The sequence below is a fragment of the Electrona antarctica genome, assembly GCF_951216825.1.
Source record: "Electrona antarctica genome assembly, chromosome: 19".
NCBI lineage: Eukaryota > Metazoa > Chordata > Actinopteri > Myctophiformes > Myctophidae > Electrona > Electrona antarctica.
The window spans coordinates 25,484,326-25,504,889 of NC_136800.1; the positions used below are offsets into that span (position 1 = coordinate 25,484,326).

The window sequence follows — 20,564 nt, forward strand, 5'->3', positions numbered from 1 at the left end:
TATCAGTCTGTGTGTGTGTGTGTGTCTCACACCCCATGGATACAGATTCCATAGAACACACGCACGCACACACACACACACACACACACACACACAGTAGTAAAGATGCACTTCTCGTTTGATCTGGGGACCCCCACCATGACAAGAACTTGTAGGAGTTGAAGCATATAAGGCTACATTTTATTTGATTCGGTTACACAGATAAATATTGTAAGAAAAGCAGATATACAGACAATGCGAGGCATTGTGACTGTGAGCTTGTAGGTCTACTATTTTCACAATATTTGCCTCTTTCTTATATTATTTGATAATTTGGCCAATGTTTGGTCTGTTTTTAGCCCTGATTTGTAACCACTTTCAGCCTGGCGACCTTTTTTTTGGGCATGTCGTCAAACACTTTATTATGTTTTTAAACATAGTGAGGACTCTAGTACTGCTGGTTTCCTTCCATGACCTCTAGTACTGCTGGTTTTATAACCTACCAGGACCTACTACTGGTTTTATCTCATACCAGGACCTCTAGTACTGCTGGTTTTATAACCTACCAGGACCTACTACTGGTTTTATCTCATACCAGGACCTCTAGTACTGCTGGTTTTATAACCTACCAGGACCTACTACTGGTTTTATCTCCTACCAGGACCTCTAGTACTGCTGGTTTTATAACCTACCAGGACCTACTACTGGTTTTATCTCCTACCAGGACCTCTAGTACTGCTGGTTTTGTAACCTACCAGGACCTACTACTGGTTTTATCTCATACCAGGACCTCTAGTACTGCTGGTTTTACAACCTACCAGGACCTACTACTGGTTTTATCTCCTACCAGGACCTCTAGTACTGCTGGTTTTATAACCTACCAGGACCTACTACTGGTTTTATCTCCTACCAGGACCTCTAGTACTGCTGGTTTTATAACCTACCAGGACCTACTACTGGTTTTATCTCATACCAGGACCTCTAGTACTGCTGGTTTTATAACCTACCAGGACCTACTACTGGTTTTATCTCCTACCAGGACCTCTAGTACTGCTGGTTTCATAACCTACCAGGACCTACTACTGGTTTTATCTCCTACCAGGACCTCTAGTACTGATGGTTTTATAACCTACCAGGACCTCTAGTACTGCTGGTTTTATCTCCTACCAGGACCTCTAGTACTGATGGTTTTATAACCTACCAGGACCTCTAGTACTGCTGGTTTTATCTCCTACCAGGACCTCTAGTACTGCTGGTTTTATCTCCTACCAGGACCTCTAGTACTGCTGGTTTTATCTCCTACCAGGACCTCTAGTACTGCTGGTTTTATCTCCTACCAGCAGTATAATCATCAGCAGTGACCACAGTCTGTATCACACAACACCACCCTGTTCTATCACACACACAACTTCCTGCCTGTGTGTGCGTGTGCGTGTGCGTGTGCGTGTGCGTGTGCGTGTGTGTGTGCACACGTGCGTGCGTACGTGCGTGTGTGCCCTGTGTGATTCAGATATGACTAAATGTGTCTGACAGAGTGCAGTGTGCAGCGTGTGACAACATGCTGCAGGCTATACACAGGGTTTATAAAGAAGCGCTCTCTCTGCTGTTCTTTTCACACTGAACCGCAATCAAAGGATTATCATTGATTCTCACTGAAAGGATTTAATCAGTGATCATGAAGACATGTTGGCCTATATGTGCGTCCTTCTTCACTCTGATCTGTGCTGTACACTCCACCTACCATTTACAATGTAAGTTTACACATTACTACTATTATTTCTACTTAGATTTCTCACATTTTTATATTGTGTTACTGTCTGCCAAGTTTTTTAATATCAGCCACGAAAAGCATTTCATTGCTGTCAGGCAGAAACCGTTACTTTCAGAATATGGAGGGGGAAAAATAACCTGTGTTCTGTTGGATCCAATACATGTAGTTATTATTTTCTATTTTAGCTACTTCTGTGTATATAGTGTAACGTTTGGCATTCATTTACGGGGGGGAAAAAAAAAAGTTGAAATACAAGGTTTCTGCCAGACAGCATGATGCTTTCATGGTAATCTTCAAGAAAATATCCCATGTACATTTAAATCACATTTGTAGGCTACAATGGAACTTATCTTACTTGTGTTAAATTGGATTCGCTAGTTTATTAGGTAATGATGAGTGATGAATGACTGTTCTTACAATATTTTAATACATATTTTGTTTTATTTCTTTATATCATATATGTTGACTGTACAATTTACAATTTAGGCATTTAGCAGACGCTCTTAATCCAGAGCGATTTACATTAGGCAAGAACAAAAGCATGGGAACACATCACATATAAAATGCATTTATCATGAAACATGCGTAAGCTAAGAACGTAACTGTGACTTAAATGCGTTTGTACTGGCAGCAGATTTAGAAAATAGGTATACAAGCTTGTACATCTGCTATTTTTGAACATTTTTGGACAGTCTTCTGGGGGGCCCCTGACACAGTCTTCTGGGGGCCCCTGACACAGTCTTCTGGGGGCCCCTGACACAGTCTTCTGGGGGCCCCTGACACAGTCTTCTGGGGGGCCCCTGACACAAAACATGTTCAGATGTGGGGGTCTGCAGCCAAAAATCCTTGGCACAAAAATATTATACTGAAATTCCCCAACGGTGTGTTGGTACAAAGTAGACTCAAATTAAGATTATGTCTACTATTGAAAGTATAAATACCATACAAAGTACAACTAGTATATTTCATTGACCGAGGTCCCCCAGGGCTCTATATTAGCCACCTCTTTTTTCCCTCTACACCAAATTTTTCTGAGTCAGAGCACAGACAGACAGACAGACAGACAGACAGACAGGTCTATAATTCATCCAAAGGTGTATGATTGACTCTTACATGGGATCAAAGGGCATAGCAGTGTGGTGCCACTAAAAAAAAAGCCAAAAAAGCCAATCCATTTCCAAAAAGATCTATTAATTTAAGCCTAGAATCAAGCCATCCAGGGTCCTGGTGAATCATGACCATAAACCCTTTGATTCTGTGAAAAAATGAAAATAAAACAGCAAAACAAAGGGTATATCTTAATAGTATTACTATAGTATTTTTCACAAAATCAATGATTCACCAGGACCCTGTGATGGTTTGATTCTAGGCTTAAAATAATTGATTGGCTATAAATATTGTTTTGGAAATCTATATGGGATAAATGCATTGGCTTTTTGAGTGGCACCATAAAAATGCCACCACTGTTATGCCCTGTAGCCTACAACAGTTTACTTATGGACTTACTGGCAATGATGTATTTTCACAATAAATGTACCCTGTTATTGTGAAAAAGATGTGGTCTATAACTATTTTGAAGGTGCATAATCCTTTCCCGCATCTGAAAATGATTGACCTGTAGCTGGCTGGCTGACTGACTGACTGACTGACTGACTGACTGAGAAATTCTTGTTACCTACTACTGTTCATTGTTGCTGGTGATTGACCGTCCTAGATGATCATGCATTAAGTTGTCATGTTTTTCTTCACCACAATTACAAAAAATGTAATTTAGATTGCATGTTGTTTAAACAGGTGTAGGTTAATTGTTTACATGGTATACAGTTTCTTTATTCTTTTGACAGGATATAACTTTAGACTGATGCTAGGTTCCTGGTTTACGGTAGCCTATATTACCTGTGATCCTATAGTTTACTGAGGCACTAGCCTCCTACACTACAATGTCTATTATTGCAACAGAAGGCAACTCTCCCCCAGGGAGGAGCCAGTAGCTGGGTTAGTGTTAATGGTCTGTGTCAGACCTGTCTGTGGTTTGTCTGTAGTGTGACAGACAGACAGACAGACAGACAGACAGACAGAGGTTGTGGTCGCCATCATGGACACACCTGTTGGTTCCACCATCATAATTCAGCTCTCATGGTTCCATACTAACATTGTAACAACAACAACAACAAGCGGAGGCTTGTGTGAGTGTCTATGGGCTGCTCCTGTGGGAACTGAAGCTTCAGCGTGACAGAGGTTTACCTCATCATCAAATGTAATCACTGATGATGAGCGTAATTATTACATTAGTGATCCTGGGGCAATTATAAAAAATAATGTTCAGCTGCTGGTTTAAGACCATGTTGGCTCTTCGCCATACACAATATGAGTCTTTATGGTTGCGTGCATGGCATGCAAATTTAAAGACATTCTAGATTGTCCACACTTGCAGCAACATGAAAAAATATTTATAAAATATAAATATAGCAGTAAGTAAATTAGTATGCAAGATATTGACCCTTAAATAGCCTACAACAGTTTAGGCCTAGGGCCTACGACTTACTGGCAAGTGGCAATGATATGTATTTACTGGTACACAAGAGCTACACTGAAACTTATGTGTCTCATAGAATACTTTGTACATGTTGTGTTTACAACAAGTTTGTGACAGTTGTTCAAACCTAAGATAGTACTAAAACGCATTAAAACTTGCAGTCAAGCACTATTTATTGTATGGACTGACCCAGATACTATGTAGATAGTAGCCTATATAACAGCAATGTTACACATGTTTACACATTGATTAAAATAGAGCCGATAAATTAAGATTGAGGATTTATCTAGAAAATGTATATTTTGGCAATAATACATTTTTTTGGTTGGCTATCCTTCCATAATTAGACCATAACCTATATCTGTCTTACAATTAGGCTTTACAATGTATGACACTAGAGGTTGGGTTGTGTAGTTATCTTGTCATGACTCATGATGTAGCCTAACTCCACATATTGGTGAGACTGAGATATCTTCAATAGTTGCTCTGTTGATTTAATAGAAACACAAAATATCCTCCTCGTTGACTTACCGGTAGCCTAGGTATCAAAGTCACTGTACCACACGTCACATCCCGGCACTTTGATATGCTGTTTAGGGCTGGATACTAGGCTAAGTGGCTCACACAGCCTCACGTGGCAAGAGTCCAGTCCAGGTTAGGGTGGTGTAGAGACGTTGCACGTTGGCCTGTGTGAGAGTTTGGAATTTATAGTAAGTAAGTTACACTGTGCAGAGCCTATGCTAGTGCTAAATTGTATGGTCTTGTTAATGTTTTATATTATATTGTGTTGTATTCCAGCAGCGTACAGGTGTCTTTGTAACGGTAAGGCTCGGTACTGCCGCTCAGACACACTGGGTTTATACTGCGTCGACTGTCAACACAACACCACAGGACGCCACTGTGAGAGCTGCAAGGACGGACACTACCACCAGAGGGCAGGGGAGAGCTGCTCACCTTGCCACTGCAACCCAATAGGTGAGAGAGCAGTTTGATGAAGATTCTTTAAAAGAATATTTCACCTATTTCACCCCCCAAAAGAAGTTTAGTGAATTGTGGTATTACTTTACCCAAAAAATCACACTTGTGTGAAGTGACTAAGTGAGGGGTGCTCTTATCATCATACATCACATTCCACTCAGCCAATCAAACCATCGCAAATGTCATTCCGGCCAATCACTTTTGGCGTCTTCACTTTTCTGCCCTCACTTTTATCCTCAATTATGTACTTTTCTCAGCCAATCAAATCATCGCTAGGGTGATCATCAGCTAATCATCAGCCAATGTCTTTACACAAACCCTCAAAGCTGGGCATAGGAGGGCACCCTTCAAAAAGTAGAGAACACTTGATGAATTGAAAAAATAAAAAATCACACCCGTGTGAACTGAGTGGTGTAAGGTCTGTCTGACGTAATGAAATCATGTCTGACGTAATGAAATCACACCCGGGTGTGATTTCATTACCTGGCTTTGTTTGTGCAGAAAAAATGAGCATGGTTGCTATGTTCACCCTGTTCACCCGGGTGTGATTTCATTACGTCATTACAACAGGGTGAACATAGCAACCATGCTAATTTTTTCTGCACAAAAAAGCCAGTTGTAGGAGTGGTTTACACCACTCAAAAAATGAAGAAAGAAATCCTGAAATCCTTTTATAAACACAGCTGTCAGCATATATTCATAATATAAAAGTGTCTTCTGTCTTTTATCCAGTGCTATCCTTATTATTGAATATTACATTTTGATAGGCTGTTGCGTTGGAGTTCATGAATAGATTTTGTTTTAATGTAATAATGTAATATATATTAATGTAAAATGTTTGCTCTTGTTAAGTGGAACGCCCTACCAACAGCCATTAAGAAATGTGAATCCCTAAGCTACTTCAAAACTGCTCAAGAGCATCATACAGGCGGCTGTAAAAGGAACCCCTCCCCCCTCTATTTTTCTATACTGTTCACATACACCCCCTTTTGCATAGTTTTGTATATTTGTATGTCTTGAAAATGAAAATGGAGGACCCTGTCTTCTGGTTTTATCCTCTTAGCCGTTTCTCGGTTTTTGTATTGACCTGTACCTTCCTTGTACTGTACCGATTCTGCAATCTTTCTTCTCTCGTTTTTGCACAATTCATTCACTATAAAGGAATGCAGTCTCTCGTTTTTGCATAATTCATTCACTATAAAGGAATGCAACTAAAACAAAATTCCTCCATGTATTCAAGGCTTCACATTACTTGACCGATAAGTATTATATGGATAATTTTATTCAAAGGATATAAATAAACTGAGATTTAATTAAATTCTGATTTGTATTTCTCAGGTTCTGCAGGTCCAAACTGTGACAGCAGGGGACAGTGTAGCTGCAGGCTTGGGGCTGTTGGCTCCAGGTGTGACCTCTGTCCTGATGGAAGAGCTGTCACTGCAGAGGGATGTCACCACAGGTACACGCACGCACGCACGCACGCACGCACGCACGCACGCACGCACGCACGCACGCACGCAATTGAGGTGGGCTCCAGTTCAAATGTTATTAGTTCAGGGGTTAAACTAAAGCCTGAAAAGGTTGAGAGATGAGAACCACTGCATCTGCACTGCAGAGGTTGGGGTTCTGCTGGGGGACATTCACCAGTAATAGCAGATCTACAAACTCACAATGCTGTGAGCTTGTGGTTTGGCTATATGGTTCTGAGTCAGAACCATATAGCCAAACCACAAGCTCACTAACATTTGATGCAGAAGGAAACAAGTAGTGTTTCAGTCAGATCAGCACTGGTCCACAACCCATGTGTAAGTGTGTGTTTTTATGTTTGTCCAGCAGTGGGCAGCAGCAGGCAGACCAGCCCTCAGTTCAGCAGTGTTTCTGTTATGGTCACTCCAGCAGCTGTTCCCAGAGCAGTGCTTACTCTGTCTACAACATCAGCTCCTCTTTCACAAACGGTAACATTCATACCAAATATACTGTACGCCAAATATACTGGTTCGTCTGCAAAATAATGCAGACGAACCAACATAATATTTGATAGAAAAGTGTTGTTGTTTTACCCCCATAGCTATGGTTGTATGATAATAAGGGGAGGGGCTGATTTTAGTGTGTCACTAAAGCGGTGTATTTCGATTGGGCCTTTTGACTCAAAGGCTTTCAGCTTTCAGGAAGAAACCAAAAATACTCAGGTGTATTATGTTAACTCCATAGACACATACAAAACAGAAAAAGTACAAAACTATGGTACCCCATCTTTAATCAAAAGTCGGCATATTTTGAAGCATACAAATGTGAAATAAAACGTGTTTTGCAGGTCCTGAGGGTTGGCGTGCAGCAGCATCCCCTGGTGTTCCGACGTCAGACGTTCATTTCCGCTGGTCTCCAAAATACCAAGACCTGGAAGTGATCTCCAAACACAGCCTCCCTGTTTACCTCTATGCTCCCTGTGAGTGTCCTGTCCTGTCCTGTCCTGTCCTGTCCTGTCCTGTCCTGTCCTGTCCTGTCCTGTCCTGTCCTGTCCTGTCCTGTCCTGTCCTCTCCTCTCCTCTTTTGCTCTCATCTCCTCTCCTCCATCTTCTACCATCCTCCTCTCCCTCCCTCCCTTCATCTCCACTCCACTCTCCTCCCCTCGTATACACATTTATTCATTCTAATAATATCCCTACAAATGTATATTTACATATGAATGTTAACCCGTCTTCCAGCCTGTTACTTGGGGGACCAGGTGCTGAGCTACGGTCAGAACCTGTCCTTCTCTCTGCGTCTGGACCGGGGAGAGCGCTACCCGTCCACCAGCGACGTGGTTCTGGAGGGCTCTGGCCACAGAGTGTCTGCCGCCCTGGGCCCACTGAGCTCCATCGTCCCCAGTGGTGTCAGCATTACCTACACCTTCAGGTCTGTTTGGCACTACTCTCTCTCTCTCTCTCTCTCTCTCTCTCTCTCTCTCTCTCTCTCTCTCTCTCTCTCTCTCTCTCTCTCTCGACAGCAAATTCTAATTTTGTTTGGCAGATGGGTGCTCAGATTGTTTTGGTACTGTCACCAGAGGTTAAGGTAAAAAATGCAAAAAGTGGTTAAAGTGTGTGTGTGTGTGTGTGTGTGTGTGTGTGTGTGTGTGTGTGTGTGTGTGTGTGTGTGTGTGTGTGTGTGTGTGCATGCGCAGGTTGGATGAGCATGTGGGCAGTAAATGGAGACCTCAGCTGTCTTCCACTCAGTTCCAAAGACTCCTCCACAACCTGACGGCTCTGAAGATCCGCGCATCGTTTGGACAAGACGGTGAGACACTGCCTGTCTGCCTGTACATCTCAATAGAATAATTATGTGAAAAGAGAATTTCTAAGTCTTTAGTAAACATGACAGGAAGTAACTATACCCTCCCCCCTTAGGGCGCGGGTACCTGGACAACGCCAACCTGGTGTCGGCTCGCCGCGGCGCCGGTATCCCGGCACCGTGGGCGTGGCAGTGCAGCTGTCCAGAAGGTTACACGGGGGAGCGCTGCGAGCGCTGCGCCGCGGGATTCAAGCGCGCCGCGCCCAGCGATGGAGCCTTCAGCCCCTGTCAGCCCTGTCGCTGCGCGGGAGGATGTGACAGCGAGACAGGTGAGGACGACGCTGTGACCTTGAAACCACTAGGGCTGTCTAGATGGTTGTGTGTCGTTGGGGTCGCAGTGTAGTTGGTGTCCATGTTGTTTTGTACACAGAACAATTAACCTTTTACTACAGTTTTCTGAAAAAGTAGGCTATTATTTTGCTGTATGATCATTGGTGCTTTTTCATGTCGAGGACCCCCAAAATTATATGTATTTGGACTCCCCATCTAAAAATATTTTGTTCCAGAGACCCCCAGAAGTATTGAATTATAAATGTTTGCTTTAAAAATAAATTATATTCAAAGGTTTGCATACATTTACATAATTTAAAAGAAAAAAGAAGATCTACAAGCTCATAGCGAGCTTGTCTATCTGCTATTTTTGAGGGGCGCTAGCCCCTCCTACATCCAGCTTTTAGTTACCGCCCATAAACAAACATTAAATTCCTGTTGAATGGAGAATTTAACGTCATAGTGTCTGAGCACATAGGCATAGTGTCTATTTTACGTCATGATGATGTGATAAGAGTGCCCTTCACTTTACACAGGTGTGATTTTTTTTAACCAAATTAATCGAAAATGACACAGATGCGTTCACGATTTTAATGACTAATGGGAAAATGGAAAGAAATGGGGATATTAATGTATGTGCAAGGAAAATAATGGAACTCAGACCTTACACTGTATCACTCTGGACAATATTGCAATTATAACTATTACTGGTATGAATTTCTTTCTTTCTTTCTTTCTTTCTTTCTTTCTTTCTTTCTTTCTTTCTTTCTTTCTTTAATTCTTTCTTTCTTTCTTTCTTTCTTCTTCCAGGTGAATGTTTTTCAGCAGATCAGAGTGATGCCGCCGGGCAGGGCTGCTCTCCTGGTTACTATAGCAACGCAGAGCATCTGTGTATCGAATGTCCTTGTCCCCACGGGGTCGACTGCTCCGTGAACCCGAGGTCACTGAGGGTCACCTGTGACCCCTGTCCACCTGGCATTACTGGTAGGTCACCGTCACACACACACACACACACACACGCACGCGCCGCACACCACACGCACACACAGACACAGGGTAGCCAGTGGTTGAGTAAATGTACTTAGTTACTTCCCAGCACTGATGAAACAACAATCCCATAATGTTTTCCAGGTTCTCACTGCCACATATGTGAGGAAGGTTTCTATGGCGACCCTCAGGGGATGGGGGGGCAGCCCCGCCCCTGTCAGCGCTGTCACTGTAACGGCCATGTTGACTGTGACCGCGTGACGGGGGCGTGTCTGAAGTGTGTGAACAACACTAGGGGGCAGCACTGCGAGAGCTGCGCGGAGGGATACTACCACACACACGCCAATGAGAAATGTGCACGTAAGTACACTCTGCTACACACGCGCTGCACGCACACGCGTGCACTACGTACTACATAATCAACATAATCAAATACTTACAGGTATGTTTCTTTTATATAAATAAATTGCTGTATTGCTTACATAATGCATTCATTATATGAATCCACATGAAGAAAGCACTGACTTGTTGTAGAACCACTAATGCTACACAAAGCCTATATGCACCTATAAAACTTCAACATGGAAATGTAATCGAATAATACAATTAGCTGTAACTAAGCGGAAACATTTTTTTTTTTAAGTAATCCTTAGACTAAAGTTTTCTATTTCCAAAACCCTTGCCAGCTACCTCTTTTTCTTTTTACTTTTTTCTGGCATACCAATGTATGTACAGTAGCCTATAGGTCATTGTACAGTAGCCTATAGGTCCTTGTACAGTAGCCTATAGGTCCTTGTACAGTAGTCTATAGGTCCTTGTACAGTAGCCTATAGGTCCTTGTACAGTAGCCTATAGGTCCTTGCTTAGCAAGGACATTCACTCCAAAATGTGTCGTTTAGTTTGCTGACACGACACGCGCATTACATCACATTTGGTTACAGATCAAAATCAGAATTCGCTAATTGCTGTCCACTTGAATGTTGTGTTATATTTTTTGAATGGATACATTTTAACTGTGTTACAGTGTGTGGATGTTCGGTCCAGGGCAGTGTGTCGGTGCAGTGCAGCGACAAGGGTCAGTGTGTGTGCAGAGAAGGTTATGAAGGTCTCAGATGTCAACGATCCTCCTGTCCTGCGTGTTTTGACCCCATCAAGACCAAGGTAAAACTGAAACTGAACCTCAACCTTACACACTAAACCGAGGGTATTCACCCCTTTTCAGGCCAAGGACCCCTTCGCTGAGAGAGAGCGATGAAGCAGGGACCCCCCCACCCCCCCCCATACTCCACACTACATATTGTATAACATTGTGTTGCAGATTAAACTTTTCCATAGATTTCATAGATAGCTTCAGACGTGACAGAAGGGTGGGGGTGTGTTGTTCGGCAGGTGGAGGGCTACGCTGAGAAGCTCCAGGAGTTGGAGAAAATGTTTCCGGGTGCAGAAGGAGGCGGGCATCAGGCTGGCACCAGCGCCCAGATGGAGCAGACCCTCCGAGATGCTGAACACACCATCACACAGCTGCAGGAGAACACCGACACACTGGCAGGCAAGTCACCGAGTGACAGAGCAAATTTATACTTTAAAATGTACGTCTACACTAACCTTAAGGTGCTGTATGGGATATTTCTGTGTTAAATAGGTCTATATTGTGATATTAATCATTGCTATAAACATTGTTAAATAGGCCTATATTGTGATATTAATCATTGCTATAAACAGTGTTAAATAGGCCTATATTGTGATATTAATCATTGCTATAAACAGTGTTAAATAGGCCTATATTGTGATATTAATCATTGCTATAAACAGTGTTAAATAGGCCTATATTGTGATATTAATCATTGTTATAAACAGTGTTAAATGGGCCTATATTGTGATATTAATCATTATATAGTGTTTGTTAGGTAGAACAACAACTCTCATCTACAGTATGTCAGTCATGCATAGTCTCGTACTGATGATGTCACACTGCTGTTCACCCAATAGAAATGGAGAAGGGCCTGCAGGGCCGTCTGTCCGTCATCAGTAAGGACCAGCTGCGTCAGGACCACTCCCTCCAGGGCGTGGCCGACACCGTGGACGGCATCGCACAGCGGCAGAAAGCGTACAGGACGCGCGTCTCCACCGTCCAATCAATGATCGAGGAGATGAGGAACAAACTGGTGAAGGCCAACGTCAGCATCCAATCAGCGGTGAGGACCGTGGCTTCTATATCGTAGTTGTCGGGCAGAAACCTCTCATATCCATATTTCAGCTTTTTCTGTTATTTTTCTTCGTAAATTAACAACCTACTTGACAGCGTCACACAAAAGTATCAAAAGTAGTAGATCCACAAACTCGAAACACGGCGTGAAGCAACTTTTGCATTTGAATCCTGAAAAGTTTAAGTTATATGAGTATTTATAGCGTGCCGTTAAACATTCTAGCTTTTCGACTCTTCGTATAGTATAGCATCTCCCCATATTTCTGGCAGAAGCCTTTGACGGATGATTTCACCCTTCTGCGCATTTGCACAACTTCCTGGAGCCCGAAAATCAGGTACATTAAACCCGGTTTTGAATTTATCGAGACCCGAGTATCAATAAGCTTTTGGCTTGTCGAGCCTGTTATCGGTATAGCAGCCACGCTATATAAATGGACCGGGACGGATGGTTGTGTGATGCGTCGTCATTGTTGTGATAGCTTTGCATGTCTGCAACGCGTGAGTCCAAACAACACCTGCGCGGCGGTGCCATCAGCTGCTGCAGCGGGTCTCCGTTGCCATTATTTATAATCCAATTAATAATAATACGTTTGGGGAACTCAAAACTCCTTGCCAATAGAGTTATAATATATATCTCCCTTGCAAATGAATGAATAGTGTCGCCTAGCCGTGATGTATTCAATGTGAGACTTCTTCTCAGTCCAACATTGCCGAGAAAAGCTGATCTACAAGCTCACAATGCGGTCTGTGCTTGTAGATTGGTCTGATTGGCTATTTTTGGTGCGTGACACCGCTGTACTATGATGTATACATTACACTTTTAGTGTGACGGTACACACAAAATAATAGAAAATGCTCAATAGTGGGCTCGATAAGCCTGCTCAATAAAGGTCAGCTCATTATCAGCGTTTATGCAACTTTGTACATTTACAAAGTTACATAAACGTACAAATACCCATTTAATGAAGGTTCTTCTTCAACCAGCAGGAGGGGCCATAATGTGAACTGCAGTGTTTTCATTATTTCCGTTTTCATTACTTCACTTACTTGGACACTACGCAATGAATGTCCCACAATGCAATGCGGCACCTGCGACAACAACATAGGCTACAAGAATCTGCTATATGTCCGCTGTTTTGCCAGGGTAAAAGAAGAAAGGTGACAATGACACACACAAAGTGTCAAACGTATTTGCTTGACAACAACAACCCAATGCATGACATCATTCTCTCCTCTACCATATAAGGGCTTCCCTGAGAGAGACGCAGCGCTGGGATCAGACGGCCTGTCCTCATTGGTTGACAAAGCCACACAACTCGCCCACACGTAAGTGTCCAAAACAGCCGATCTGCGGATCCGGATTTTCAGTAGAATCAACAGGAAGTTTCCATTTTCATGAAAACAAAACAACACCAACAAAAACAGGTTTTGTGTGTGTGTGTGTGTGTGTGTGTGTGTGTGTGTGTGTGTGTGTGTGTGTGTGTGTGTGTGTGTGTGTGTGTGTGTGTGTGTGTGTGTGTGTGTGTGTGTGTGTGTGTGTGTGTGTGTGTGTGTGTGTGTGTGTGTGTGTGTGTGTGTGTGTGTGTGTGTGTGTGCAGACATCAGCAGCAGGCGGAGCAGGTGGAGCAGATCGCTAGTGAAGCTCTGTCTCACTCCCAGCAGAGCCTGGGTCTCGTCAGAAACCTGATGAACAGAGAGAACCACGTCAAGCAACTGATAGGAGAACTGAAGAACATGTGAGTTCACCTCCTCTCCTCTCCTCTCCTCCTCTTTTTGTCAAGGGGGAAAGAAAGAAAATGGCATGTGATTTTTGTACGTAGGCATACTACTGAGATGTAAAGGCTGTTTTCTATGTTTATTAATACAAATTATAAATCATGTTGTTGTTTTTGTTGGGGCATTGGTTGCATAGTATTTTATATATGAAAAAAAATCAATAATGTTTTATTTTATTTTATGTATAAATCATAAAAGTCACCGTACCGATGTATGTAATAGTGCGCGCATGTGTGTGTGTGTGTGTGTGTGTGTGTGTGTGTGTGTGTGTGCTCAGGTATGACCACACATCCTTCCAGGTGAAGGCTCTAGAGAGCCAGGCCTCTCAGGTCAGTGTGGAGGCTGCAGATGAGAGCAGCATGTCTGGAGACATGATGACACGCATACACACCCTGGAGACCAACCTCCCTGCGCACCTGCAGGTATGCGCACGCACGCACGCACGCACGCACGCACGCGCAGGCCGGTGTGCAAGTGACACATGATAATGTGAATTCACGCGGCCGGGATGCTTTTCTAGGCTAGGAAAACGTGGTCAAAGAAGTATACAGTTGTAAGTCCAGTTCTCTAAAGCCCTAACCACACCAAAGGGTCACCATGAACTCCTTGGGTCCAAACGGTTGCAAGGAGTTAACGCTAAAACCGTCTCGACCCTTTGGTGTGGTTTGGGCCATTGAATTCCATGCGTTGAATCACTAGGGTCAACGTGCAACAAGACATATCACACCACAGGGACAACGCTAAAACCATCTTGACCCTTTGGTGTGGTTAGGGCTTAAGACTACCGGGCATTTAACTGGCTTATGGCCAGCCTAATTAAACAGTGGATTGTGCCTTCTTCATTTGTCAATAGAAAAATCTGTGATATACACACTGCATCTCATTCTCACACGGCAATCCTATAGTATTATACCCAGTCCTGATGGTGGCGGTAACGTCACCATCATGCCGATTTTGACCAAATAGAGCGAATCTGGCGATGTCACTTCCGGTTTAAGGAATCACAACATCCAGGACTAGTTTGGACTGGTGCAGCACTATCAGATGTCCGGAATGCTAAGCGATCATTGTTTATTTTAATAACTAAGTCAAATTAAGCTCTAATCAAGCCCAAAATATTGCATTTTACGCAGCGATGCATGCGCGATCACACGCGTGCGTGATCGACCGTGCACGCGCGGACTTCGGCCGGTTTTAGGTAGATTACATCGGCCGTTAGCCAAACAAGCTAAAAGTTGCTACATTTTGTTATATTAAGCTCCCGATTACAGGAGATTAAACAATTACGTCAATAGCATCAGTGGCCATGAGGGATTTATTGATATCAATACGCATAATACGTCACTGGCCATAAGGGGGTTAAGTGAGTTAAGTCAATATTCTTATTCCATTACTGGGTTTCAACCTGAACGGAGCCTCGATGACTCCCATCATACTATCTGTCAATCAGTCAGTCAGTCAGCCAGCCAGCCAGCCAGCCAGCCAGTCAGCCAGTCTAGTCAGCCAGTCAGCCAGCCAGCCAGCCAGCCAGCCAGCCAGCCAGCCAGCCAGCCAGTCAGCCAGCCAGCCAGTCAGCCAATCACAACACAAATAAAGCTTGTTCATTGGTGTGGTGTGGTGTGCAGGAGGAGCTGCAGGAGGTCCTCTCTCAGCTGGAGGAGCTGGAGGAGCAGGTGAACAGCAACATCACTGCGTCTCAGAGCGTCCAGGACGACGTGCAGGAGCTCAGGGAGGAGGTGGAGAATCAGCTGGACCGCGGCAAAGCTGCACTCAAAGTAAGAGTGTGTGTGTGTGTGTGTGTGTGTGTGTGTGTGTGTGTGTGTGTGACTGTGTGTGTGACTGTGTGTGTGTGTGTGTGTGTGTGTGTGTGTGTGCGCGTGTGTGTTGGGAAGAAATATTGTGGAGAAAACCAATAGCAGCTACATTGTACACAACCTAATGCAGACCGGCCTACAGTATAGTACTTTCAATTCACTGTATAATATAGTGTAAATCATCATTAACATGATGTTATATATATCTCTCCAGGACTATGAGAGGAACCTTAACATGATGTTATAATATGTAATTTCATTCATATCTCTCCAGGACTATGAGAGGAACCTGGCCAGAGTCAATGCAGCCAAGGCTGAGACAGATGCTGCTGTGAAGATCATCAATGTTAAACACAACGATGTCATCAGTACCCTGAACACCATGAGAGGTAATGTACCATATACATGTAGACTGTACCAGTGGGCCAGAACATGTGGGCCTGTGGGCTGTGAGGATATTGCAAGTATTCAAAAACTCTAAGATTTTCACATTATAATGTTAATAAATAATAATGAATATAAAAAATAAGGTTTTCCTTTAAAACATTGGGGGGGAAAAGTTCATTGTGATACTGATAAATAGGACTTTAAATGCACTACGTTAGTTCCATTGAACCAAGCATACAACCATTTATATAAGCATTTTAGCAGTCAATCTTGACTTACAGTACCATAAGGAAGGTAAAGGCATACATCAAACGCAAGAGACAGTGTAGTGCCTCACAATTGATTGATGCTGTGAGAATGCATCCCGCCTGCCCACATGACCACCACCCTGAGAGGTAGAGTATACCACAATGTCACGCTATCTAGAAAGGGAACGCAACGTTACACCATGTTGTTGTAATAGCAACACGCACCTCACAAGATGGGCGCCACCTGCCCATTGAACTCAGTGGACGGACGGGCGGCCAATGTTGTGAGGTTGCTCCTTCTTGACACAACAATGTCACTACTGTACCACTGTGAATACCCTGAGAGCTACTGTACCACACTGTATTGTACTATACCACTGTACCACACTGAATGCCTGAGAGCTACCACACTGTACCACTACAACTCTGTACCACACTGAATGCCCTGAGAGCTGTACCACTATAGGGGCGGCCATAGCTGAATGGTTGGTTAGTGAGCCCGCCTGGGGAGCCCCTGGTTGTCCCTAGTACGATTCCAGACCAGTCCAGCAATGTGTGTCCCTGAGTAAGACTCTTAACCCCTAATTGCTCCCCGGGCACCAGCTCTCTGAGCAAATGGCTGTTCATATGCTCCTAATTGTCTTTCTGACCACTGTTTTTTTTTCCCCCCAGGGTTTGATGAGAACATGGGTGTGCGCAGTGCGGAGGCGGACGAGGCCATCAGCAGACTGCCAGCCATCAACAGGACGGTGCAGCAGGCGGTGGTCAGCAACACACACACCCTGTCCATCCTCAACGGCGTGGCGGAACACTTCCTGGACGCTCAGGGGACCCAGGACCACCTGCGGACCCTCACCGCCACCCTGGAGGTGACCACCACTTCACATCAGCTGCACTGGAAAGAATACCCTGCGTTCATTTAACTCAAGAGAGTGTACACATTGACCCGTAAATGGTCCATTTGGTTCCATTTGTACACTCTCTTGAGCTAGAGGGAGTCATTTATGGTTTATTTTTGTGTTAAGCTTGTTCAGTAACAGTTCTCCCCAGCTCTTTAGTAAAGAGAAAATTCATTTTCAGGTCGGGATACCAATTTCATCCAATCAGTAGAGAACTCATACAGGATACAGTACAATTTGTTGGGTTCTCTGTCCTGATTGGATGAAATTGGCATCGACTACCTGATAATGTATTTTCTCTTTACTAAAAAGCCGGAGAGACGAGGAGCGAAGGTTACAATATCAACAATCACTTTTTTTGTTGCTGCCCCTTCAACACTTAAGATTTAACATTTATTTGGAGAGCCCTCTACTATGCAGGGAATGGAACCTTCCACAAAAGTGAAACCCACAACCATAGTGAATAAAAATCACACTCATTGTGAAGTGAGCGGTGCCTTGATGAGGACGTACTGTATGGTGATGTTAGCACTTAGCACCGCTGAAAAACCTAAAAACTATGAAACATGATGATGACGACGACACCATCCATTCATAATTGATCAAGAATGTTGAACCAGCTGTGGTTGTCATGGAAACTTAAAGCAGATTTTTTTTGTTTTCCCCCTTAGGGAATGTGTGCGTCGCTGCCCCCTCATGGTGACCTGGTGAACGACGCCACCACACTGAACGTGGAAGTGCAGGGAATTGCGGGAGCGGCGGAGGAGGCCCATGAGAAGCTGACTGTAGAGCTGAACGATGCTGAGAGCCAGAGACAGGATGCTGAGGAGGTCTGTCTGTCTGTCTTCTGTCTGTCTGTCTGTCTGTCTGTCTGTCTGTCTCACACACACACACACACACACACACACACACACACACACACACACACACACAGAGTCATTTATATTACAGCATGCATACACAGAATGTATCTCTTTACATATTGTACAGCATGCATCTTCACACGTACGGGAATGCTCCGTTCTATGTATAAAACAGTGTGTGCGTGCATGTGTGTGTGTGTGTGTGTGTGTGTGTGTGTGCGCGTGTGTGTGTGTGTGTGTGTGTGTGTGTGCAGGCCTCCCTGGCTGCCAGTGGATCGTACGCCAAGGCCAGAGACACCAGAGAGGCAGTGAGCACAACTCTGCAAGCTGTCAACAACCTGCTCAGTGTGATCGGTACGTCTGTCTGTCTGTCTTTTTTATCCCCCCACCATTTAGTCTTAATTAGGATTGTCTTACAATTACAAATGATTGCGATTAATAATTGAATTGTGTTTTTGCCATTGAACATTGGCCAACACGGCCAAATCCGTTCATATAGACGCTCAGCCATGCCAGATGAAACGTGGTGGATTCAAACCCCTAGACTGCACGGTGATGTGCAGATACCACTGTGCCACCGCAGCGCCCCTACTGTATAAATGTGTTATTTGTCAACTTCTCTAAACACATTCCCCCCCCAATATTCACACCAAAATCTATCATAATACTATTACTGTTCTCATGTCAGATTTAACGGTGTATTTAACAGTGTCTTATAACTGTTCTCTCGTCAGATTTAATTATGTATTTAACAGTATATTAACATTACTGTTCTCAGGTCAGCCAGGCAGCGTGGATGAAGCTCGCCTCACGGAGCTGGAGAACACGCTGGGTGATGCCCGCAGCCAAGTCATTGGGCAGCTGAAGCCGCGCCTACAGGAAATGGAGGAGAAGGAGGCTGGCCAGCGGAGCCGATTGGCTGCCCTCAATGTGGACATTGACAGCATCCTGCGTGACATCACCAACCTGGAGGACATCCTGAAGACCGTCCCTGAAGGATGCTACAACAGCCTGCCTCAGGAGCACGCTTAAACACTGAACCCTAAAATAATAATAATAATAATAATAATGATGATAACACAGTTTATTTGTAATGCACTTTACATTTGTCTCAAATCGAAAAGTGCTACATAAACAAAACGTTGGTGTAAACAGCAAAGGCATGTAAAAAAGGAATTCAAACGAGGTAAAACTAAGAAAAAGCTTTGTCAAATAGGGTCTTCTCTAAAAGCAGTCTTTGGTGCTCTCAAGTGGATAGGGCGGGCATTCTACAGGCGTGGAGCAGCCGAGCAGAAGGCCTGGTCGCCCATGGTGCTCTCACAAGTATGATCGTACCCTACAAACCCTCCCGCGCACTCAGATCAGCCAACGCAGGGAAGCTGGAGGTACCTTCACTAAAAACGCCGGGACAACGTTCCACACGTCCCAAACTCTTCTCCCTTCTGGCTCCAAAACTATGGAATGCACTTCCCATCACAGTCAGAACTGCAGCCTCTTCCGCCGTAGTCTGAAAACCCACCTCTTCAGACTCCACCATGGCCCGTAGCACTTGCCCTAGCCTAGCCCCTTAGATAGCACATTATGTAGACTTAGATAGTATTTTAAACAGACTTATAGCTTGTTACGTAGACAGCTCTAGAATTGCATTTTATGTAGTCATAGCACTTTATAGTACACATGTATAATATATTATATAGTATAGTATGTATAGTTTACATAGATACTCCACTGTTACGTTCTTAGTTTACGCATGATTCATGATAACTACTTTTTTATATATGTGATGTATGCCATGCTTTTGTTATTGTTGCTTAATGTAAATCGCTCTGGATTAAGAGCGTCTGCTAAATGCCTAAATTGTAAATTGGTGCGGAGCTCTGTCCTGGCCCTTTTGAGGTTTGTGGGGTGAGGAGTTCTTTGGGGTACAGTAGGGAGCATTGCCGTGGATGCACTGATGGAAGTGATGATGGCAGCACTATCTATCCATCATCATGTTGTGTACATTTGTTTGTTTTTATGTTTGATAATATAATATATTGTATTCATACCAATGTATAAAGTTTTGAAAAATAAAATATAGAAAAACATTGGACGGCCCCCTGTCGTAACCCTGAGGAACCCCATGGGGTCCAGAACCCCCTGATGACCATCTACAGTATGCTCTAGTTTAAATCATACATGAGCAACTGGCAACCCGGCCACATGCCACATGTGGCCCCCACTTTCACTTAATGCAGCCCACAATATCCGAATACTGATATATTAACATAACCTGCTTTAATCGCTTCAATCTATAGTGGTTTAATGACTAGTATTACATTTGTATTATCTTTATTAAGTCCAATGTATTGCACAACTAAATGCATTACTTTTCAGGATTCCAATTTAAAAATTTAAATCTACCGATCTACAAGCTAAACGCGTTTTGAGCTTGTAGATCGGCTATTTTTGCTAATAATTGTTACAAAAGTATATGCAATGTGGCCCTCTGGACACACATAACATACTAGGTGAATATTCATT

The 20,564-nt window shown here is 43.6% G+C and overlaps 1 protein-coding gene across 1 annotated transcript; it reads left to right on the plus strand.

The window, feature by feature from the left end:
• The first annotated feature begins 1,544 nt into the window (after positions 1 to 1,544).
• Positions 1,545 to 19,847, plus strand: lamc2 (laminin, gamma 2). The gene is made up of 22 exons (XM_079529993.1): positions 1,545 to 1,730; positions 5,085 to 5,261; positions 6,603 to 6,723; positions 7,098 to 7,219; positions 7,579 to 7,710; positions 7,970 to 8,159; positions 8,425 to 8,537; positions 8,648 to 8,860; positions 9,672 to 9,845; positions 9,993 to 10,208; positions 10,873 to 11,009; positions 11,238 to 11,397; positions 11,838 to 12,043; positions 13,301 to 13,380; positions 13,653 to 13,790; positions 14,108 to 14,252; positions 15,456 to 15,605; positions 15,919 to 16,033; positions 16,952 to 17,148; positions 17,850 to 18,008; positions 18,296 to 18,395; positions 18,820 to 19,847. The coding sequence occupies exons 1-22, from the start codon at positions 1,655 to 1,657 to the stop codon at positions 19,071 to 19,073; spliced, it is 3,375 nt and encodes a 1,124-aa protein (XP_079386119.1). The 5' UTR covers positions 1,545 to 1,654; the 3' UTR covers positions 19,074 to 19,847.
• The last annotated feature ends 717 nt before the right edge of the window (positions 19,848 to 20,564 follow it).